The sequence below is a fragment of the Chanodichthys erythropterus genome, chromosome 10 (assembly GCF_024489055.1).
Source record: "Chanodichthys erythropterus isolate Z2021 chromosome 10, ASM2448905v1, whole genome shotgun sequence".
Taxonomy (NCBI): Eukaryota; Metazoa; Chordata; class Actinopteri; order Cypriniformes; family Xenocyprididae; genus Chanodichthys; species Chanodichthys erythropterus.
This window is the reverse complement of record NC_090230.1, coordinates 43,327,437-43,352,075: the sequence shown is the minus strand read 5'-3', so window position 1 is coordinate 43,352,075 and position 24,639 is coordinate 43,327,437. Positions and strand designations below refer to the sequence as shown.

Sequence of the window (24,639 nt, the reverse complement as noted above, 5' to 3'; positions counted from 1 at the left end):
TTCATCTCGCTGAAACGAGAACCGTCTCTTTCTTATAATAATGGGGCGCAAAGTCAATTTCCTATAAATATCAGATATGTTAAAAGCAAAGCAAAACGCGCAGACTAAGCATAGGTGGTTTAATACATGTCATTTAATTTTTACCTGAATTGAAAAAAAACGCGATAAACAGAAATATGCCCTTCATATGGCTTTATCTGACCGTTTTACAACATATATCGTAATAAATGCAACGAATGGTAAAATAATCAGTGTTTTGTATCGGTTCTTTGAAACGAACTGTTCAAAACGAACCTATTTTCGAAAAAGATTCGGACTCCCATCGCTAGCATCAAAAACTACAACTTGTCGCACAGCCGTTGTATTGCCCTTTTTAACGTGGACCAATCATATCCATGCTTACTTACACGACTGACCACTCGCGCGCACTGGTTGGCACGTGGACCAATCAGCGCTCTCCACTCAAGGGAAAAGGGTGGGACTTACGATCGTAGCGATGAGCGCTTCACTCGGCGAGCAGCGAGTACTGTGGATCCAATGAGATCACGCCGCGTTCCGGGCCCAATGTGTTAGAACAAGCCGGTGATTGCAAGAGCAAAATCAAGCAAGCGAGGTGGTCTGGTCACAGAGCATTGCTGGTTAATGCAATCGTCTTGCCATTTGTAAGGAACTAGATAATAAGGATCAACACAGGAAACTTTTGGTTCATAATTAGGACAGGATAAGCGTTTCTAAATATTGTTGTTCAGGTGTCAAGAGGGATTTATCAGTCAGTAAGAACCAGTATAAAACTTGATCTGGCAGAAGGTAAGTGCCATGCCATCACTTTCTTTGTTAGAGATGTTTGGGATCATCTGGGTGGTTGCATATGTTCATAGATTACTCTATAGTACATTTAGCAGATCATCAGCTGCGTTTACACGTGTTTTAGTCTGTTTAAAGAAGAAGTTGTAATGTTTACTGCACATTATCAAGCATTGCAATGACAGTTTGACATGATGCTCAGCACTGTTAAGATCAGACAGCCTCAGTAAGGCTTACGTCACACAGGCTGTGCAACTAGAAGTTTCCTCTTTGCATTTTTGAATCAGCATTGAAAATAGTCAATCGAGGAAGACAATCCAACTTTTGAACATATATTAAGTACTGTTCCCTTGTATTCTGTATCCACCTGGTCCCCTAGTGTTTCTATTAAGCAGGAAAGCTCTACAAAAGTGCTGTTCCTGGAGGGTCCCCCAAAACATTTTTGATGTGACACATTACAGGGTTTTTATGGTTCTCTAATAAAGAACTGAACTGTTAAATCAGGTGTGTTTGATTAGGATGACATCCAAAATGTACTGTTGGGGGCCTCCAGGATATACAGTAATTGAGATCCATGTGCTCTCAGGCTTTGTCTCAGACTTGTGGGTGAGATCCCATCAAATCAGCATGTACCACCACACCTGTCACTGGCAGACTATCTCCACCTACATATCCATATATGGCACTCGGGCAGGTTTTCATATCAGGGTTGTGATGCAATACTGTCAGTTTTAGTAATAATCTTGACTTGGATATGATGATTTGAGGGAACTTGTGTGCTTTTGATATACTTTCTTGGTTAATGGTGCAGACCTGTCACAGTTGCAGTTGTGTCTTTTAACCTACTTTTAACTTGCATGCTGTTGAACCAGTCTTTGTATCTTCTCTGTAGGTCACAATGAGGGAAAGGCTGTCGTTATGGGCTGTTTTTTGCCTAATAGTAGCATTCCTGCCTTCTCAAACAGGTAAGCACCATAAAAAATTATGATGTTCCTATATTTGCTGTTTGTTTCCGGTGTTGATGTTCATCAGGATGAATTTAAAGGCCTGTTCAAACCAAGAATGATAACTATAACCATTTTTTCCATCCACACCAATGCTCAGTATCGTTCTGTTCTGTTTATTACAAGCACATGCTGCAGATTTGTCATCTGTTGCTTTAAATGCTCTTAAAGGGATAGTTAACCCAAGAATCTTGTCATTTACTCACCCTCAAGTTATTCCAGACCTGTATGAATTTCTTTCTTCTGCTGATGTTCATCAGTGATGAACACAAAAGATATTTTGAAGAATGTCATTTACCAAACAATTGATGGGCCCCATTGACTTCCATTTTTTTATATAATATAATATAATATAATATAATATATAATATAATATAATATAATATAATATAATATAATATAATATAATATAATATAATATAATATAAATATATTTGTTCAATGCTATGGAAGTGAATGGGGCCCATCAACTGTTTGGTTACCTATATTCTTCAAAATATAATTTTTTTTGTTTAAGAGGAAAGAAATTCATACAGGTTTAGAACAACTTGATGGTGACAGAATTTTCATTTTTGGGTGAACTATCCCTTTAAAAGCAGGATGGATTCTGATTGGTTGTCAAATGGTTGTGAAAGTGATTCAAGCTACATTGTTTGTTTCTCTGTCGGTATTGTTATAGTTGTGGTGTGGACTTTGCTATTCGTTTACATTTAAAACGTTTTTTAAACCTATATCTTTATCGTTACAGTTATCGTCCTTGGTGTGAACCGGCCTTAATTCTATCAAGATGCATTTTTTTCATTATAGGTTTCTTTTCTTTATCTTAGTGTGGAATTTCAGCTCTCAGATATTTATTTATTTTTTTTTTGTGTTGTAGAATCAGTTGCGGTGATGTCTGTGGATTTGGGCAGTGAATGGATGAAAATTGCTATAGTGAAACCCGGTGTGCCAATGGAGATTGTATTAAACAAGTATGTTTTAGAACTAAAATCAACAGATCTTGTCAAGTGATTTAGATTTATTAGTTTCAGACAGCAGTTTACGCCATTGTGACATTTAGCTTCTTATTTGTGCAGGGAGTCCCGGAGGAAAACTCCAGTCGCTGTGTGCTTAAAGGAAAACGAAAGGCTTTTTGGAGATAGTGCTTTAGGAGTGGTAAGTCTTTGTACTCCATAATACCTTCCAGAAACATGGATTAAGGATGTAAATAGTCCATTTTGAATTCATGTTGACTTTCTGAGTAGCATGAAAAACATTCCTTCACATTTTCTTCATCTCTAGCATACTTTAATCATGACAGGCTGTGAAGAACCCCAAGGTGGTTTACAGATTCCTCCAGAGCATTTTGGGAAAGACGGCAGACAACCCACAGGTGGCGCAGTATCGGAAACACTTCCCTGAGCACCAGCTGCATAGAGATGAGAAAAGAGGAACCGTTTATTTCAAATTCTCAGAGTAAGTATTGAGGCATATGCAGATACGTAAGCTGTAATCAATGTGTTTTATATTAACATAAATCCATGTATGGGAATTTTTCTCTATATATTATCCAGAGAGATACAGTATACTCCAGAGGAACTTTTGGGGATGATGTTGAACTATTCTCGAATTCTGGCTCAAGATTTTGCAGGTTTGATTTTAAGGATTTTTTTCAAAAAGTTAAGCTGCCTTAGTTTTTGCAGGTTGGTTTATTTGAATTGACTGGTAATTTTTAAAAAAAAAATTCTCCTAACAGAGCAGCCCATAAAAGATGCGGTGATCACAGTGCCAGCCTATTTTAATCAGGCAGAACGCAGGGCTGTCTTGCAGGCTGCTCATATAGCAGGTCTAAAGGTCCTTCAGCTTATCAATGATAATACTGCTGTGGCTTTGAACTATGGAGTATTCCGGAGAAAAGACATCAACTCTACTGCACAGGTACTACTGAGAAGATTTAAATGAATTTTATTTATTTATTTATTTATTTGGCCAACCAATGGTGTGAGTGCGTGGTGTGAGTGCGTTTGGCCAGCAAATAGCAAACTGGGAAGCCAGAAATTATGATTTTGTTGACATAGAAATTAAGGGTTTTAAATGGGATTTATGACAGTTTTTTGACATTAACTCTCCTTTTCTGTGTCTTTTATAGAATATCATGTTTTATGATATGGGATCGGGCAGCACAACAGCCACGATTGTCACATATCAGACAATAAAGACCAAAGAATCTGGTGCTCAGCCACAACTTCAGATCCGTGGAGTTGGGTTAGTCATGATTGTCTTGTTTTGGCCGCATTTGTTGGCCATTTCGGCACGTTCATATGTGTACGCATTACGCAAACATCTGACTGTCACTTTTTTTATATTCAGCTTTGATAGAACACTCGGTGGCTTTGAGATGGAGCTGAGACTCAGAGATCATCTCGCCAAGCTCTTCAACGAACAGAAGAAATCAAAGAAGGATGTGAGGGAGAATCTGCGTGCCATGGCCAAACTCCTTAAAGAGGCTCAGAGACTCAAGACTGTGCTGAGTGCCAATGCTGAACATGTAGCACAGGTACTGGAAGTGTTGAACTGAGTCGAACGTTTTTTTTGTTTGTTTTTTCACCTTTTTTTTTTTTAACAATATTTAGTCAAAATACAATGTTAACAGTTTGCAAGAAAAGAAATGGCATCACGTGAGAATTTTCAAAAACGTTATTGATCTTATTGTGGACGATTCATCCATGAATGTTTTATTTTTTTCTAACCTCCTTATTTTTCATCCAAATATCATAATAGGATCTTCCGATGAAATGGGATTTCTTTCTTGTGATTTATTCCGGACTTCTCCGGTCTTTTTGTATGCTTAAAACCTGCCCCTTCTTCCAATCAACTGCAAGCTCACATTCAGATCTGCCTTGATTTTTGAATGCAACACCCAAAATTCAATCAACCAATGGATTGAACCAAGTTCTCAACCTACAGTTTTGTTTTGTTTTCCAATAATTCGTTTCATATGAATGTACATCACATTAAGTAAAATCTGTCACTGTGTTCATTTCTATGTGACTTTAAATTTGTGGAGACATTTCTAGGTCACTATTCAAATGTAAGCAAATTTGTGACATTGGCCATGTGAACTCAGATGTTCTTGCTTCCACTGAGGCTTTGGATCATTCTCAAATGCTAAATCACATGATCATCAGGTTTTACACAAACTTGTGGAGTTCATGCAGCTCAAGTGCTGCTGCCATTAAACCAAATGAGCAACAAACCAACTACTAAGACATTCATTCATTTTTCAGTTAGAGTAATATCAAATAGGAAAATGATCACATTTTAAGCACTTGGACCACACTCTATCTGCTAGAAGAAATGTTAGTGCATTATATTTGCCCATGCTGAGTGGCCTTGGTTAAATGGGTGTTATCAAATGATGTCTATTTCCTTGACACTGAGATTTGTTAGATCTTCATTATATGTAAATAGACACAATATCTGTATGTTAGACTTGCTACTTACAGTTTTAACGTAACACTGTTGTGAAAGACAGTTTGTATATTTTGGTTGTTTAATAACTTTTTTTTTTTCCTTCAGATTGAAGGTCTAATGGATGACATAGACTTCAAGGCAAAAGTGACTCGCTCTGAGTTCGAGGCCCTCTGTGAGGATCTGTTTGACAGAGTACCAGGACCTGTGAAGGAAGCTTTAGCTGCTTCTGAGATGAACCTGGTGAGGAGCTAAATATCAAGGAATTAACTTTATACAGGTTTCTACATGGCTATGATTTAAAAAATTATCTGAAATATCTTTGTTCAATCCCAGGAGGAGATTGAACAGGTTATTCTGGTTGGAGGATCCACCAGAGTGCCCAAAGTTCAGGATGTGCTTCTTAAAGCTGTGGGAAAGTATGTTTTTTGCTCTTCTATTTCCTGTTTAACCTGTAGTAGATACCTTTTGTTGGCTATTTGATGCTATTTGGAGCTGTGTGGTGAAGCTAACCGGCTAAATCCTGACCCCTTAGTGTTGACTTGTAGATTATCTTTGCTAAAAATCAAAAATTTTATAAGGTTGCACACCCTGTTAAAGGCTTATTAGCTGCAATTCGTTGGTGTGTAGTTGGTTGTAATTGTTTTTAAATTACTTAAGCCAAGAACAAATATTTCATACCTTGGTTTCATGTTCACCTAAAAATGAAAATTCTGTCATAAATTACTGACCCAAAACTCTGACGCTTCAAAACGTGCAAAAAGAAATCATAAAAGAAATCCAGTCCAGTCGAGTGATGTAATACAAGATTGCTTTATATGATAAACTAATTTAATTTAGGCATTTATTCACAAACATTGACCAGCAAATCTATGTAGAGCACTCATATGATAAACTTGAATTAAAGCATGCTTGCTTGATGTGCAAGAACCAATGAGGCTCCTTCTTGTGTGTCAAACCAACATGTTTGAGCTTTCACTAAGAAAAGCAATGAGTTTTTTTTTAACGCATCAAGCAAATACAGTTAAAGGTGTCCCCTGAATGTGTTTGTGAAGTTTCAGGTCAAAATACCCCATAGATTTAAAAAAAAAAAATTAACTGCCTATTTTGGGGCATAATTAGAAATGCGCCGATTCAGGGCTGCTGCCCCTTTAATTGCTCGCGGCGCGCTCTCAGCCCCCCCAGAGCTCTCGACTCTATCATTGCATAAACAAAGTTCACACAGCTAATATAACCCTCAAAATGGATCTTTACAAAGTATCCATCATGCAACATGTTTAATCACCTATGTATGGTATTTATTTGGATGTTTACATTTGATTCTGAATGAGTTTGATAGTGCTCCGTGGCTAACGGCTAATGCTACACTGTTGGAGAGATTTATAAAGAATGAAGTTGTTTATGAATTATACAGACTGCAAGTGTTTAATAATGAAAATAGCGACGGCTCTTGTCTCCGTGAATACAGTAAAAAACAATGGTAACTTTAACCACATTTAACAGTACATTAGCAACATGTTAACGAAACATTTAGAAAGACAATTTACAAATATCACTAAAAATATCATGATATCATGGATCATGTCAGTTATTATCGCTCCATCTGCCATTTTTCACTGTTGTCTTTGCTTGCTTACCTAGTCTGTTGATTCAGCTGTGCAGATCCAGATGTTAATACTGGCTGCCCTTGTCTAATGCCTTTCATAATTTTGGGGACATGGGCTGGCATATGCAAATATTGGGGGCGTACACCCTGACTGTTACGTAACAGTCGGTGTTATGTTGAGATTCGACTGTTCTTCGGAGGTCTTTTAAACAAATGAGATTTATATAAGGAGGAAACAATGGAGTTTGAGACTCACTATATTTCATTTCCATGTACTGAACTCGTTATTCAACTATGCCGAGGTAAATTCAATTTTTAATTCGATGGCACCTTTAAGCTTCCGTTTATCTCTTAATGAACGTTTTGATGCATCAGAGATTTGGTTGAATACACTTTTTCAGTGGAGGTACAGAAATGATTTCAATAAAAATATATTAATTTGTGTTTCAAAGATGAATTGATTTGGTTTGGAACAACATGAGAGTAATTTAAAGAACATCTAATATCACTGATTAAAATTGAGTAGATGTTTTGAAATTGGTACCAAATACCAAATAATTCAGCTTGGTTTATGGTTTCACTTGATGTTCTTTTGTCTCCAGAGAGGAACTGAGCAAGAACATCAATGCAGATGAAGCTGCAGCAATGGGCGCTGTCTATCAGGCCGCTGCCCTCAGCAAAGCCTTCAAAGTCAAAACTTTCTTAGTCCGTGATGCAGCTGTGTTTCCCATACAGGTGAGATGGTGAACACAAAGACCTTGTGTTTTACTAAAATTCGATTTGTATTAATAGTCTTTACTCCGCCCTAACCAAAACCACTGAGATGTTTCATTTTTCAGACAAATAGTGTACAGTTTTATTTATCATACTACAGTGCATGAACTTCTCAGATGTTTTCTGTCACTCTCCTTAGGTTGAGTTCAATCGTGAGACTGAGGAAGAGGATGGCGTGAAGACCATGAAGCACAACAAGCGTGTTCTGTTCCAGAGAATGGCCCCCTATCCCCAGAGGAAAGTCATCACGTTCAATCGTTACACGGACGACTTTGTCTTTTACATCAACTATGGAGACCTCAGCTTTCTCAGTGAACAGGACCTGAAGTAACACGCATATTTTGTTCATGCTACTCATTTTCTGTGTTTTATTTGTTTTATACTTTTTTAGAACTATCAGAAGATAGAACTTCTGATATCAAACCTCAATGTCTGTCTCTCTTTCTAAGAGTGTTTGGCTCTCAGAATCTGACGACAGTGAAACTGTCTGGAGTGGGCAACAGCTTTAAGAAACATTCAGATGCTGAATCTAAGGGCATCAAGGCCCATTTCAACATGGATGAAAGTGGGGTGTTAATTCTGGACAGGGTTAGTACTGGATTTTACTTTGCATATTAAAACATGAAAAACTAGTGCTAAGTTTCCCACTGTGTTACTATGCAGCTGTACTATTCCAGTAGATGTTAAATAAGCCAGAAGAACTGAATTCTTGTTTTTTCAGGTGGAGTCAGTGTTTGAGACCATTGTGGAGGAGAAAGAGGAGGAGTCAACACTCACAAGTAAGTTCTGAGAAAAAATCTTTATACACTAAATCATATATAATACTGATCTGTAATAAGGCAGTTTGCAATGTGAGATTATAGATATAAATTTTTTGTTTTAGAAAAGTCTTTTACAAAGGCTGCATTTATTTGATGAAAAATGCAGTGAAATGGTAATAGTATGAAATATTACAATTTAAAAGAACTGTTTATTTTAATATACTATGTCAAATAATTAATTTTATTTTAAATCTAATTAATTACGTGATGTGGCGATTTATTCAAATTAATTGCAAATTAAATTAAGCACATCAAATCTGGCTGAGAAATTACTCCCAAAAAAGTCACTATTGTAAAGCATCAAATAGACATTACAAAAAGTAGCTTCAGCAAGAAATATTTCATTTGATTCAACACAGAATTTATTACATAGACTCTTTTGGACCATGACGGTGAGTAAATGATATATATTAGGGATGTGCAATGATTAATCGCGATTAATCGTTTGCAAAATAAAAGTCTGTGTTTATGTAATGTATATGTGTGTGTATAATAATTATGTATATATAAATAAAGACACATACATATAAATATTTTTTATATAAATCTAAAATTTTTCTTAAATATATATATATATATATATAATTTAAACATGCATTTATTTCTTAAATGTATACATGTATGTGTGTTTATATATGCATAATTATTATACACAGAACACACACATATATTACGTAAACATAGACTGCATCCGTAATATATATATATATATATATAAGTACATAATTATTTTTATTTATTTTAGTTCATTTAAGTTAGTGTTTGATTTTGTTTTTTAAATTGAAGAATGGAATGGATATTTATGTTTGCTTCATTTGTTTCTTTTCTTTTTTTCCCCCAGAGCTTGGAAACACCATTTCCAGCCTGTTTGGGGGTGGCAGCTCAGAGCCAAGTGCAAATGTGTCGGAGCCAGTTACGGTAAATCTGCTTGGTGTCTGTTTCCATATAAGGCAGACATTTAAATCTAATTTTCCCAAACTTGAGCTTGACCTTTTTGCTTTTTCATAATGGTCCAGGATGAAGAAGAAGTGAATCCAGAAGCTGGGAAAGATCAGGAACAGTCAGAGAAACAGGAAGAGACTGCACAGGAGAAACCCGAGATGGAAGAGGGAAAAGAGGGAGAGCCTCAGGCTGAAGAGCAGAAAGCCGACAAAGAGGATAAAGCGGAAACTCAGGTGAGAGAACTGACAGTTAATCACATTTCTGAAGAGGTGCAGAATTATTATGGAATCTTTGTGCTTTGATAGGTCTCAAATTCACTTGTTCCGCCCTGTTATTCTCAGGAGAGTCTTTTGAATTCCCCTCGTGTTTTATTATACAACATACAATACTAAACTACTGCAGAAACACCTAACTAAAGTGTCTTAATCTGCAGTAGTTCATCTGTTCTCCAGTTCTCCAAATACAGATATAAACTTTTTAGCTAATAATTCTTTTTATGTAATATCCAATATAATGGCCGATTATAATACAAATGATTGGGAGTGGAAATGAATAGGCTTGAACTTTGTCCTGTGCATTGGGTTACCAGCACAATGGTGACACCAGAATAAAAATATTCATGATTCTAACACTGAAACGCTTATTTCAGATGTTTCATATGTTTGCACTCCATCACTGACTAGATATATATTTAAAATAATGTAGGCCACTTTTTACTGGTAACGTAAGACATCTGGCATTATCAGGATCCACAAATATTCCCCCATTGCGTTATTATACATTCATATTCAACATTTTATATATATATATATATATATATATATATATATATATAATTAGTTTAATGTAGTACTGACACTAAAACTCTGTTAACTTGAATTTTCTCACAAAGTCATTTTCATTACTGTGTGAGCTATACACAACACATATTGTCACTATCCATGATACGATATTGTTTAATTTTTTTATTGCGATATATTGACACAATGTATTGTTACACCCCTATAGAGGTCACAAAAAAAAAGTGAACATTTGAATCACTCGCATCACTAACGTCAGCAAGGGTCAGACTATAATTCTTAAATTTCAATTCAACCATGTATTATATTGCAGTTTTGTATAAAATTACCAGCCACTGGCAAGTAACTCCATGTGATTTAGTTTTGGAATCGGTCTTGAACTGAACTCTCACCTCCATCACAGGGAGAGACAGAAGCAGAGAAAGCTGAAAAGCCTGAAGAGAAATCAAATGGAGAGAAAGCGGAAGAGAATGAGGCGGACAAGAAATCTAAACCCCAGAAAAAGAGCAAAATATCAGAAGACATCACAGTGGAGCTTGATGTGAATGACGTTCTCGATCCCAGCACAGAGGACATTGAAGTGTCCAAAAAGAAGTAAGTGTCTCTTGCTTCTCAGAATTAATTAACGTGGAGAATGAATTAACTAAGAGCGGGAAATGGGACAGACTGTAGTAACTGAAGAATCTCTAAAGAATTACCACGTGTTCCTCCCTCGTATCAGGCTGCAGGACCTGACTGACCGTGATTTGGAGAAGCAGGAGAGAGAAAAGACCCTGAACAGCCTGGAGGCTTTTATCTTTGAGACGCAGGTATAATGAAGCCCAGCGTTTGAGCAGTGACTCATTGATCCATTCGTGTGACAATGACGGAACTGTCTCTGTCTAAGTCTGAAAAGCTTTATTTGCAAATCTGTAGTGAGCTTATAGCCTTCTGATGGAGCACTGTAAAAAGATTATTACAACAAAATTGATTGTTTTAATTGTCAACTATTTCTTTGAATTTACAACAAATCCAGTTAATTTTTTCTGTCCATCTAGGATAAGCTGTATCAAGATGAGTATCTGGCTGTCGTGACTGAGGAGGAGAAGGAGCAGATCACGGGCAAGCTGAGCGAGGCTTCTAACTGGATGGATGAGGAAGGATATGCCGCTGGTACAAAGGAGCTGAAGGAAAAGTTGTCTGAGTTGAGAAAGCTTTGTAAAGCCATGTTCTTCAGAGTGGAGGAGAGAAAGAAATGGCCTGACAGACTGGCAGCTCTCGACAGCATGCTCAACCACTCATCCATCTTCCTCAAGTTAGTGAGAGCTTCATTATTTTATTTTATTTTATTTTTACATGTTTTATTTATTAAAAAAAAAATGAATGCATTTTTAGAAAATCTATTTTTAAACAAATGTATGTATAATATTTTCAGAGAAACTATTTAAATGAATAAATTTAATATTTGTTTTATAAATTAATTTAAATGTAAATCTAAATATTTAATACATTAAATTTATATAATTATTTGTTTTAATTTGATTTATTTAAAGAATTTATTTTTTGAGAAAACAGTTAAATCAATTAAATTATAAATTAAACAATTTATTTTTTAAATATTTTAAAACATTCAAATCTTTTTATATTTAAAATGAATAATTTTAATATTTTTAAATTATTTAAATATATTAAATTATTTAATTTAAATTTAAATACAAATAATAAATAAATGTAATCTATTTAATTTATTTTTTTAAATTGTATTTTTAGAAAGTAAATACATTTTTTTTAAAAAATGTATTTTTTAAAATGTAAGGGTTTTCTAAATCTATTTTGTATACTTAAATTTTAATTTTATAAATTTGTTTAATTTTTAATTTAATTTTAAACATTTTAAATATATTAATTGATTTTAAAATAATTTAAATACAATATATAAAAATATAATATTTTATGAAGTTTAACTTTATTTTATTTTTATTTAGTTTTGGGGGAGAGTCATCAGTCTGCAACATCTCCAAATAAAAGAATGCTAACTTTTTAATTTGCATGGCACTTTGTTCACAGGAGTGCTAAACTGATTCCTGAGAGTGACCAGATCTTCACAGAGGTTGAACTGAAGACACTAGAGAGGGTCATCAATGAGACAATGGTATGTAATAGCTTTATTTCTCTCCCACAACCCCACCCCACCTCACCCCATTCTCATTTATTTAATCCTTCCGTTCCCTTCAACTGAATTCCACACAGTAAACACTTTTGATGCACATTTTGCTTTTTGTTTTTATTGCAGACATGGAAAAACAAGACCGTTGCTGAACAGGAGAAATTGTCCCCAACAGAGAAACCTGTTCTACTCTCGAAGGACCTTGAAGCTAAGCTTTCCCTCTTAGACAGGGAGGTCAACTACCTGCTGAACAAAGCAAAGTTTGCCAAACCGAAGCCTAAAGATAAGGCTAAAGACAAGAACAGCACCTCCACAGAGAACAACAAAGCTAACAGCACAGAAGATGCAGAGAAGGTTATTCTTCCCAAGAGCGATGATGGTTAGACACATTTTACTTTAGCATAAAATAATTATTTTGACAATTAGAAGGCCACTTTTTTCTGTTAATGTGGAGTAAAACTGATATTTAAATTGTGCTTTTTAGCTGAAGAGGTGAAGCCAGCAGAGGAGCCTCCAACCGAAGAAAAAAAGGAAGAAACCATACCTGAACTAAATGCAGCAGAAAATACGGATGATACAGGTAATTCTCAGTCCACTAACTTGAGCTGCACGACTAATCGCTAAAAGATCGCAATCTTGATTCAAACACCCCCACAATCTTATTCCTAAATGACGAGTCGGCTAGATGTCTATTAAACTTCTAACAAGTACGATCACAGCAGAACATTCAAATCTGCGTTGGCGCTGCCGCTGACCCAGAGAGAGCAGTTGGTACGAAACCGCTTCACAATGTCATTTCAACCACACAGTATAATCATTTCTGTGTTCGAACAATTCAAATAAATACAGAAGTACTGTGATAGATTATACTTCAGATGAAAACACTAATGTCTACTTTGGCAATCAAAATAGAGCAAATTACGTTTTGAAAATAACTTGATACTACAAAAAATAATTTTATTGATTAAATTGCTAGGCCAATAGAAGACTATAAGTGACTTAAAAAGTCATTGAATCGTTTATTCAAGAGATTTGTTTAAAAACAATGATTCATCCAGTAATGAAGCAAGTCTTAATGAGGGAGTCATTAAATCAATAATTAAAACGATTTAAAAATAATAAAAATTAAGTATTTTAAATAAAAATTGTCAGAACCTTAGTTGTTTATTCAGAATTGTGGGAGAATTGTGATTCTCATTTTATCCAAAATCGTGCAGCTCTACCACTAACCATCCTAACATAACGCTTCATTCGCGTCTGGTGTGAACACACCATTAGTGTAGATGCAAAATCATTTCAACATGCTCTATGACCTAAAAATATCAGGATCTATAAGTTTAGTAGTTCATTGTATGCTGATATGCTAACGTGTTTTTTTTTTTGTTGTTTTTTTTTGCAGAATCAACAGAGAGCAGTAAATCTGAAAACCATATAGAGGATGAATTATAACATCTGGAAATCTTAACGTTTTTTTTTTTTTTTTTTTTTTTTTTTTTTTTTGGGATCTATTTATTGACTCCGTTAAGTGGTTCAAAATTATTATTTTTTTTTTCTGCCCCACCCCTCAACAAAATTGGAACAGCTTGAAAATGACTGTCCATTTCAGTAGTTCGTTCAGTGACCCTGAGCCAAAAGAAAATACCAAACCCAACTCAAGGCTGTGTTCTCCTTCCATTCACATTTAGTTTTGCTTCTTAATCCATGAATTATTGATCTTTTCCCTCTCGGAAACCTGACCCCCATTTTTTTTGAGTCACAAGGAAATCAAAAATGGCATGCTTGACCAAAGCAAATGCTGTACTTTTTATTATATGTAAATGCAGCATTAATGCAGCTCTGCTGAAAACGGTCATTTGTCATGTCCTCTGACTCGAGATACCTTTGCTTTGCGTCCAGATATTGAGGAAATGTGAAGTTCCTGCTGAATTGTGTTGCTTTAACAGCTTGTGTCTCAGCTTGTTTGTTTTTTGCTAGTTCACATTTTTCCATGCAGCCCATTACCAAAACAATCTGTTTTTACCTGTGAGCATCTTCTATGCCAAACATCTCCTGTATTTATGGACTTCAGTAGGATTAGTCTGCTGCACTGACTTCAAAGAAATTTCACTGACTGGAAAAGTGGATTTTTTTTTTTTTTTTTTTGCTTTCCCATCTTCACTTGTTTTGTCAAGTCTGTGTGGAGAGGAAAATATGTGGAAAAGGGAGAAGATTGTTTCTAAACTGTTAATAAAGTCTTTTTTTTTTCTTTTTTTTTTAAACTTCTCTGCACATTGTGTAATATCTTCTCATTCCTTCATGCTGGTTAGTGCTGTCTAGCATTATATATAATACATTATAGGGATAGTTCACCCAAAAATAAAAATTCTGCCATTTACTTGCCCTCAAGTTGTTCCAAACCTGTATGACATTGTTTCTTCTGCTGAACACAAAAGAAGATATTTTTTGAAGAATGTCGGTAACCAAATAGTTGATGGGCCCCACTGACTTCCTGTGTGTGTATTTTATATATATATTTTTTTTTCTCTCCCCTCCACACTATGGAAGCCAGTAGGGCCCATAAACTGCTTCATTACCGACATTCAAAATATGGTTTCTTCCGCTGAACACAAAAGATGTCATACAGGTTTGGAACAACTTGAGGGCAAGTAAATGGCAGAATTTTCATTTTTGGTTGAACTATCCCTTTAAAATGCATATGATTTCTGTATTTTATTTAAAGGGTTAGTTCACCCCAAAAAATGTATTACTCACCCTTATGCCGTTCCACACCTGTAAGACCTTCATTCATCTTCGGAACACAAATTAAGACATTTTAGTTGAAATCCGATGGCTCCGTGAGGCCTTCATAGGGAGTAATGTCACTTCCTCTGTCAAGATCCATAAAGGTACTAAAAACACATCTAAATCAGTTCATGTGAGTACAGTTATTCAATATATTATAAACCGACGAGAAATATTTTTGGTGCGGCAAAAAACAAAACAAAATAACGACTTATTTAGTGATGACCGATTTCAAAACACTACTGCTTCAGGAAGCATCGGAGCATTATGAATCAGTGTATCGAATCAGGAATCAGATCGCGGTTCAAACCCGCCAAACGGTTGAAATCACGTGACTTTGGCGCTCCGAACTGCAGATTCGACACACTGATTCACTGTGCTCCGATGCTTCTTGTTTTGAAATCGGCCATCACTAAATAAGTCGTTATTTTGTTTTTTCTGGTGCACCAAAAATATTCTCGTCGCTTTATAATATTAATATTAAACCACTGTACTCACATGAACTGATTTAGATGTGTTTTTAGTACCTTTATGGATCTTGACAGAGGAAGTGACATTACGTTAACGTTACTCCCTATGGAGGCCTCACGGAGCCATCGGATTTGAACTAAAATATCTTAATTTGTGTTCCGAAGATAAATGAAGGTCTTACGGTTGTGGAACGGCATGAGGGTGAGTAATAAATGAAAGAATTTTCCTTTTTGGGTGAACTAACCCTTTAATTAATGCATTTAATATAACTTACAAATTAAGTAAATCAAATGCCACATAGGCATTTACACTTTTGGGGGAAAAAAATCTGATTGTAAATGTAGTTACATGAGGTATACAATTTTATAACAAGCACAAATCTGAGTCCATGAAGGCTAGTGTTTACAACTGTAAATTAATATTTCTTAGTTTTGCTTTAATCAGTCATAAAATTACAATAACAATAGCGCAAAACTTTTTTTTACAAGAATGCCCTCATACAGAAAATCCCAAAATGCAGATATATAAATGGAATATAGTTAATATAATGAACCTTGGCATGCAAAAAAAGTATGATGAATCTAAACCATTCAGTAGATTGTTTTACTGTAAGGCACAGATCTATTTATTACAGTGGTTTGGTGAGATTTTGTTCTTCCTTGTGGCATCTACTCATCGTCCCATTCCTATCCTCTTAAACTACAGATCACTGCAGAGGCTCTTTCTAGAGTGTCTGCTAAAACAGCTTTCACAGTGGCAAGGGAACCCTGTCAGGAATGGGATTTCTGTTTTAGAGCTGTCAGTGAAAAAGTGTTGATTTGTCTACACTGTACTTGTCCCTGCGGATCTTGTAGACAAGCATAGCCAGCATGATGATGCACAGTGCTCCGAATACCCCCGCTGCCACAGAGACTCCCACCACTGCCTCCGCTGTGTTCTGAGGCTCAGATGCTGCACAAACATTAGAACAACACACCGACCTAAGCAAAAGTCCACAACTAACAAAAGGTTTAGGTGAACTCTAATTCAATTATCTGTATCCCTTTATACTAGGTGTCTTTAACTACTATGTATGTAAAAAATATTTATCATTGGTACAATGTACTTATTGTGTTCATGTTCTATTGCAAAACACTTTTGCTACTGTTGAGGTTAAAGTTACGGACAGGTTTGGTGGTATGGTTAGGTTTAAAGGTGCCCTAGAATCAAAAATTGAATTTACCTCGGCATAGTTGAATAACAACAAGAGTTCATGGAAAAGACATATGTTGAGTTTCAAACTCCATTGCTTCCTCCTTCTTATATAAATCTCATTTGTTTAAAAGACCTCCGGAAAACAGGCGAATCTCAACATAACACATACATGATATTTTTAGTGATATTTGTAAACTGTCTTTCTAAATGTTTCGTTAGCATGTTGCTAATGTACTGTTAAATGTGGTTAAAGTTACAATCGTTTATTCCTGTATTCGCGGAGAATAGCCGTCGCTATTTTCATTATTAAACACGAAGTCTGTATAATTCATAAACACAACTTCATTCTTTGTAAATCTCTCCCAACAGTGTAGCATTAGCCCGTTAGCCACAGAGCATATAGTCTCAAACTCATTTCAGAATCAATGTAAACATCCAAATAAATACTATACTCACAGGAATCGACGCATGCATGCAGCATGAATGACGAATGTCTCGTAAAGATCCATTTGAGGGTTATATTAGCTGTGTGAACTTTGTTTATGCACTGTATAACTGCATAGTTAATGATGCCCCAAAATAGGCAGTTAAAAAAATTAATTAAAAGAAATCTATGGGGTATTTTGAGCTGAAACTTCACAGACACATTCAGGGGACACCTTAGACTTATATTACATCTTTTGAAAAGACGTTCTACGGCACCTTTAAGGGTGCGTTAAAGAGATAGTTCACCCAAAAATGAAAATTCTGTCATTAATTACTCACCCTTATGTTGTTCCAAGCCTGTAAGAATTTCGCTCATCTTCGGAACACAAGTGAAGATCTTTTTGATGAAATCTGAGAGCTTTCAGTCCCTCTATAGACAGCTACGCAGCTGACACTTTGACGCTCATAAAGAGATCGTAAAACTAATCCATATGAATTGAGTGGTTTATTCCAAATTTTCTGAAGAGAAACGATCACTTCATATGATGACCAGATTGAATTCAGGCTTTTATTCACAAATAAATATTCATCAACTCACACATCAGTTGTGGTAAACATTCGTCAAGCAGGTTTGGTTGAGCTTCTGTTTATGTTCGCTGATCAATGTTTATATCTGAGTAAAAGCCTAAATTAAATCTGTTCATCATATAAAGTGATCGAGTCTCTTCAGAAATTTTAGACTAAACCACTCAATTCATTTGGATTTGTTTTTCATGACCTCTTTATGAACTTTTTGAAGCATCAATGTTTTAGCTCTCAGATTTCATCAAAAAGAACTTCATTTGTGTTCTGAAGATGAACGAAAGTCTTAAGGGTTTGGAAGGACATGAGGGTGAGTAATTAATGACAGCTATTTCATTTTTTGGTGAACTAACCTTATTAGATGTAAGGAAAGGGTGTACAGATATGCAGATATTTTTTTAAAACAGAAGTAGAGTGTAAAACATGTATGTACAGTACACAATAAGTGCATTGTACCAAATGATTCATTTAAATCTTAGTATATAGTAGTTAAAGACACTTAATATAAAGTGGGACCCATATTTCCTTTAATAAATGTCAGAAAACATCCATACCTGCTGCAACAGGTGCAAATGGTTCTAAAAGGATTATAAAAAGAAAAGAAAATTCAAATAAGTTCAAACACAAATTGCATTAAATTAAGTCAAAATACATAAAAAATTAATACATATGTAAATGATAATACAACATTTTTTACTCCAACTTTACTCCAATTTATGAATGCATATTGCATTCATGTTATTGAACTGAACTGAATCAACATAATGAGCTGCTTATGGATGAAGTGAGCTTATTTCTTAATTGATGAACTTGTTGACTTGATTTGCATATTGAAATGATTTCTCTCAAAGGGCTGACTGCTCTTACCATCCACTTTGGTGATGATTGGTCCAGAGCTCACTGTGGCGACGTCACTCACTGAGGTTCCCTGAGCCGACTGGACTTCTCTCCTCTTTCTCGCAGGAGTTGAGCAATTCTGATGCATGTGTCATAAAATGCATTTGAATACACTTAGATGATGGCGTGGCCCTCTTGTGAATTACATGTTGTGGTTTTTGGTGGTGCACGTTGTCATTCGGTTGTGTTCATACCTGTCGTAAGGATCTACAGAAAGAGCTCTCGCAGAGCCTGGTGGCACAGTGCAGATAAAAGGTTGACACTGTCCTGTTTCTGTGCTCTACAAAGCGAAAGGTCTCGAACGAGAAGCGCGCCACCTGCTGTTCTCCATTCACACCCATTATGGTTTGTAGATCATGGTTACATCTGAGAATGACAGAGGACAATATAATCAGTGCTGGGCAGTGTGTAGTAACTGATTATATGTAATCTGGATTATGTACTGGTTTTAGACTACAGTTACTTTTTATTGACTACACAATTACATATTATTCACACAATAGCAGTAAATTATTCAGAATTTTCACAATATCGATTGTGCCTAATTGTTTTTAAGTCAATAATTTAACAACACATGCATATTCATTGTCCCCTGACATTGGTTAATGGTCACATGACATGCAGGTAAACAAAAAATGTATTCATTTTTTAGATTTAAGCCTTCACACTTACCCGACGAACAGGTCAAATGATGTGCTGTTGCCTGGGTAAGGGTTAGTGGTTGTATAACATCGATCCAACAGAACCTTGAACCTTTAAGGGGGAATACATTTTAAAAAGTGATCCATCAACTTCAAAACTGATTTAATATATATATATATATATATATTTTATCATAGACCACCTTATGATGGATAACATAATTCATAGTTTCAAACTGAGCGAAGTACCTCTCTGTGAGATTAGTGGCTCGAACTTCCACAAAAACCCTGGTCTTCAGCATGAGACCCGTTGGAGGAATGAAGAGACGAGATGTATATGTATAGTCCTTTGAGTCAGTGCAGACAGACAGTTATGAACTTGCAATTGGCCAGTACCAATAACCCTTGAATATAATTGTCATAAAGTGTTATGCTAAATGATCATTGCAAATCTAAGCCAAAGACACATATAATACCTCAAAAAGAAGCATGCTCAGAGTGCTGATGAAACTACCGTTATTGTCCTTAATTGCCAGACTCACTCCAGATCTGCCCCAAAAACACAGAACAACAGCATGTTTGTGTAAATGGCAGAGTAACTCATCCTGAAATGCGTTCACTGTAAATGATCTAATAAGACAGTGGAGGCCAAAAGTCTGAGACCACTGAAAACTTTATTATTATTTTTTTTAAAAATACATTTTTCATTACAAATTCATAAAATTAGATTTTTTTGTGCCAAAGACCATTTTAAGCTTCAATGCAAGGAAGAACATTTGACCCTTTGTACAACATTCACATGGTCACAAAGTTCTTTCTTCCTTCATTTTATGGCATAAAGTGTCTTTAATGTTGTTGTTTTTTAATCTTAAAACTCTGAACCTTAAAAACCCAGGTTTCCAATGTGGTCTCAGGCCGTTGGATCACACTGTACATGGTCACTCCACTCACACACTCAGCTCCGTGTTGTTGATCAAGTACTGCAGTGGGTATCTGCAGGAAAAGAGGTATTTCATCTCCTGCCGGTAGGTGATGGTTCCAGCATTGGGGTCCTGAGTGTTGACCACCCCAGAGATGTTCACAGACTGCACACTAGAGAAGTCAGAGAACAGCCCAGATCCCACCTCCTGAGTGATCTGTTGAATTGAACATGCAAAAAAGACAACTTTTGAATAGCAATTATATTAGCAAATTAAAGCAATATATAGCAAATATATATTGTTTTATTTAAGATCGTAAAATAATAAGATGCAGCTCAAAGTTTTTGTTATAGGTCAGAATATAACGATAATAATAATAATAATTATAATGAGGGGAAAAAGCAAAAAACAATGAAAAGACATTTAATAAAATAAAATATTCAACAATATCAAGGTGTTTCATATATATATATATAAACATTTATTAAAAACGAAAATAAATTTTTATTAAACATCTAGAAAAAGACTAAAAATAATAATTGTATAATATAAATATATTAGATAAATAAATGTTTATATATATATATATATATATATATATATATATATATATATATATATATATATATATATATATATATATATATATATATATGTTGTTTATATATATATATATATATATATATATATATATAAACATTTAGAAAAAGACTAAAAATAATAATTTTATAATATAAATATATTAGATAAATGAATATTTTAACATTTTAAATAATTACATTTTTAATATTTTAATCATATACATATATATGATAGGACATTTATTAAAAGACTAAAATATTTTAGACATTTAGAAAAAGACAAAATTATATATAATTTTTGTTATTATTATTCTTAGTCTCTTTTTCTAAATGTTTTTATATTCTAACCTGTCAAGAACTTTGAGTTGCATTTTATGTATGAAAGGTGCTCTACAAATAATAATAAAAAATGATTTCTGCTGAAAAACATCTAATACCGCCAGTTTATTGGAGCAAGTAGATATGTATGGTTCAGTGATGTAGAACTGGAATTTCAGTACAGGTGGGTTGGCGGTCCAGTCAGCGGTTCCTTTGCACTCGGGCTTGGCAAAGTTACCATTAAGAGCCACCATGGATTCGTTATATCCATAGAAGTACAGAGGGCACAGCAAAATGTACAAATCCATCCTGTTTGTGCCACACATAACTGTGATATCCGAGTTGTCTGTAAAATAAAAAAACACATGATGTGTTTTTTATGTATCACACATGATGTTGGTATGGAAATCTATTAAGCTCTTTATGCTGTGATGACATTTAAAACCACACGAACCACAACTAAAAGAAGGACACATCATTAAAATAATACTGCATGTTTAAGAAAACACACTCCTCAAATTGCTAGGTGGTCTTGAAGTTCCTTTGTGGTTCCAAAGGAACTGAAAGGTGAGATACTTAAGAGAGAATTAAAGATGCATAAAGAGGAAGAGGAGAAAGATACCTGGTTCTCTGAATGTTGGGTGGGTGAGGCAGGGACTCTGAGCCTCCGACTGGAGAATCAGGACAAGCTGACACACTAGGAGGGCCGGCCACATGATGCTCTGGCTGCAGGGCAAATCCCACACATCACATTGTCACCTTGACCTCAATTCAATCAAGAAAACAGATTTTAAAAGCAAATAGCCACTTACTATCAGATCACGCTACAGGTTTTCCGTTCTGTGTGCAGGTCTCACCAACAGGCACTGAATGCTGCAATTCAAATGAATCTGATGTCACTGTGGTCACACGTTTTCAATGAAGGAGAGAGCCAACAAAAAAACATCTGATTCCTGTTTTAAAAATAATAGATAGATAGATAGATAGATAGATAGATAGATAGATAGATAGATAGATAGATAGATAGATAGATAGATAGATAGATAGATAGATAGATAGATAGATAGATAGATAGATAGACGGATGGATGGATGGATGGATAGACAACGGACAGATAGATAGATAGACAGATAGACATATAGATATTGATAGACATAGATATAGATAGATAGATAGATAGATGGGCGGACGGACGGATAGACAATGGACAGATGGATACGGACAGATAGATAGATGAATGGATGGGTGGACAGATAGACAATGGACAGATACAGATTAGATAGATAGATAGATAGATAGATAGATAGATAGATAGATAGATAGATAGATAGATAGATAGATAGATAGATAGATAGATAGATAGATAGATAGATAGATAGATAGATAGATAGATAGATAGATAGATAGATAGATAGATAGATAGATAGATACAGATGGACAATGGACAGATAGATGGATGGGTGGACAGATAGACAATGGACAGATACAGACAGATAGATAGATAGATAGATAGATAGATAGATAGATAGATAGATAGATAGATAGATAGATAGATAGATAGATAGATAGATAGATAGATAGATAGATAGATAGATAGATACAGATGGACAATGGACAATGGACAGATAGATGGATGGGTGGACAGATAGACAATGGACAGATACAGACAGACAGATAGATAGATAGATAGATAGATAGATAGATAGATAGATAGATAGATAGATAGATAGATAGATAGATAGATAGATAGATAGATAGATAGATAGATAGATAGATAGATAGATAGATAGACAACGGACAGATAGATACGGATGGACAATGGATAGATAGATAGATAGATAGATAGATAGATAGATAGATAGATAGATAGATAGATAGATAGATAGATAGATATAGATACGGATGGACAACAGACAGATAGATAGATAGATAAAAAAGTAATGCACAAATAAAAAATACAAATAAACATTTACATTACTTGAAAGTAAAGGAAAACAAATAAAACAAATACATTTTAAATATAATCTGTAATTAAATTCATGTAAAGGACTAATACATTCAAAATGATAAAGATCACATACTACCTTGTTCACCTTTCTCTCTCTCTTTCTCTCTCTTGTTGTCTACTCTGTAAGTTTATGACGATATAGCTATTTATACTGGCCCCTTTCTATCTATAGGTGTGAGGGAGGGCACCAGAAACAAAACAGCTGGGGTTATGAGAAATATGGGACGCCAGAGGAGGAACACGAGGAGCTCTAAGAAGACCAGTATAATTTCAGTATCAGGTAACGTGTCTGGAATAGTAGGAGCATCTTGCTGCTCATGTAGCACTAACTTGGCTTTTACATTGACTAATATTCTATAAATGCATTATTTCACTTTGTATCAGACTGCGCTTAACTGTGCTATTATAATGATGCATTATGCAACAAATATGTCCACTTGAAGACAAAAAGTGGTCAAGTTTACAAAACAGGACCTAATGAAACAAATGGTCCATTCTAACGACATATTATTGACTTTTATATTAGTCATAGACTAATATATTAGTCTATTTTTGAATGGTAATATCTCCTCATTTGTTGATAAACATGCCATTAAAAAAGTAATAAATATGAAAATTACATAAATTATTTTTTATAAAAAGGATAATTGAAGAATATACACATTCTTCTTATTTTCACAAAACGACGATAAAATCCATTCCAAAATTAAAACAACTAGCAATTTCAGCACTATTATACGTTATAAATTGAAGGTAATGAAGAGCATCATAATACCTTCCTTAAACCAACAATAACAGTGGTGTTAGTTGTCTAATCTATTCATATTATTTTTCATAAAATACGCACACAATATCCTTTTTTTAGTGTAGGTGGTTTCAGATATGCCGTCTTCGTGAGAAAAGGATTCCTCGCCTCATCCTTTTCTAGAAATAGATATCACACCCTTTCAAACAATGCCTGCCATCATCAGTGTGTTATTTTCAACAAAGACATCCCCTCTTAAAACTACATAAGAAAGGAACAATGTAGTACATGATCTTCTAAGACACTGTCCGTCTGGCTATCTGATTCCTCGGTCACATGGTTTCATTTTTAATTTTCTGGACCAGCCAACCCATAACATATACCATATCATATCCAATACGCTTTATATACCATGCAGGACCTTCAAGGATCCCAGGTTAAAATGGTTGTCGACAATGCACATTTATTACAATTGACTAATATTCAGATACACTGAATTATCATTTGCAAAATAATATCATCATAAAAACTATAGGTAATTATATTCCTCAAGTGCTTTGTGTATATTTGGTTACTTGATGTGCGCCACACGCATTTATTCAAGGCCAAATGTCAAAACATGATCATGTGGATTATTCTCAGCATTCTCTCTTTGCCTGCAGGGGCTTCATGACCAAATCATCTCCATCCATTATATGTCCCTGTAACACAAGCTGGATGAAATCACA

At 34.9% G+C, this 24,639-nt stretch overlaps 2 protein-coding genes across 2 annotated transcripts; one reads left to right on the top strand and one right to left on the bottom strand.

Moving 5' to 3' along the window:
- The first annotated feature begins 543 nt into the window (after positions 1–543).
- hyou1 (hypoxia up-regulated 1) lies at positions 544–14,571 on the top strand. The gene is made up of 24 exons (XM_067399269.1): positions 544–807; positions 1,697–1,769; positions 2,686–2,779; positions 2,885–2,963; positions 3,109–3,263; positions 3,362–3,438; positions 3,544–3,725; positions 3,937–4,052; positions 4,158–4,344; positions 5,367–5,501; positions 5,595–5,677; positions 7,467–7,599; positions 7,778–7,965; positions 8,088–8,226; positions 8,360–8,417; positions 9,301–9,377; positions 9,476–9,634; positions 10,605–10,795; positions 10,923–11,010; positions 11,239–11,495; positions 12,248–12,332; positions 12,474–12,726; positions 12,832–12,927; positions 13,747–14,571. Exons 2-24 carry the CDS (start codon positions 1,703–1,705, stop codon positions 13,794–13,796), a joined length of 2,949 nt encoding a protein of 982 aa, XP_067255370.1. The 5' UTR covers positions 544–807; positions 1,697–1,702; the 3' UTR covers positions 13,797–14,571.
- A 1,676-nt stretch (positions 14,572–16,247) lies between these two features.
- On the bottom strand, positions 16,248–21,874 carry si:ch73-261i21.5 (zona pellucida-like domain-containing protein 1). The gene is made up of 9 exons (XM_067399268.1): positions 21,781–21,874; positions 21,278–21,504; positions 20,291–20,475; positions 19,816–19,888; positions 19,589–19,686; positions 19,371–19,451; positions 18,893–19,064; positions 18,612–18,777; positions 16,248–16,520 (listed from the first exon to the last, which is right to left on the bottom strand). Exons 1-9 carry the CDS (start codon positions 21,872–21,874, stop codon positions 16,399–16,401), a joined length of 1,218 nt encoding a protein of 405 aa, XP_067255369.1. The 3' UTR covers positions 16,248–16,398.
- Between the last annotated feature and the right edge of the window lie 2,765 nt (positions 21,875–24,639).

Coding starts and splice junctions, on each gene's coding strand:
- hyou1 (XM_067399269.1), top strand. CDS start 1,703: ATGAGGGAAAGGCTGTCGTTATGGGCTGTTTTTTGCCTAATAGTAGCA. Junction 7,600..7,777: donor CAGCTGTGTTTCCCATACAG/GTGAGATGGTGA, acceptor CACTCTCCTTAG/GTTGAGTTCAATCGTGAGAC. Junction 7,966..8,087: donor CTCAGTGAACAGGACCTGAA/GTAACACGCATA, acceptor TCTCTTTCTAAG/AGTGTTTGGCTCTCAGAATC.
- si:ch73-261i21.5 (XM_067399268.1), bottom strand. CDS start 21,874: ATGTGGCCGGCCCTCCTAGTGTGTCAGCTTGTCCTGATTCTCCAGTCG. Junction 19,687..19,815: donor TGAGCATGCTTCTTTTTGAG/GTATTATATGTG, acceptor ACTGACTCAAAG/GACTATACATATACATCTCG. Junction 18,778..18,892: donor TCTGTAGATCCTTACGACAG/GTATGAACACAA, acceptor CACATGCATCAG/AATTGCTCAACTCCTGCGAG.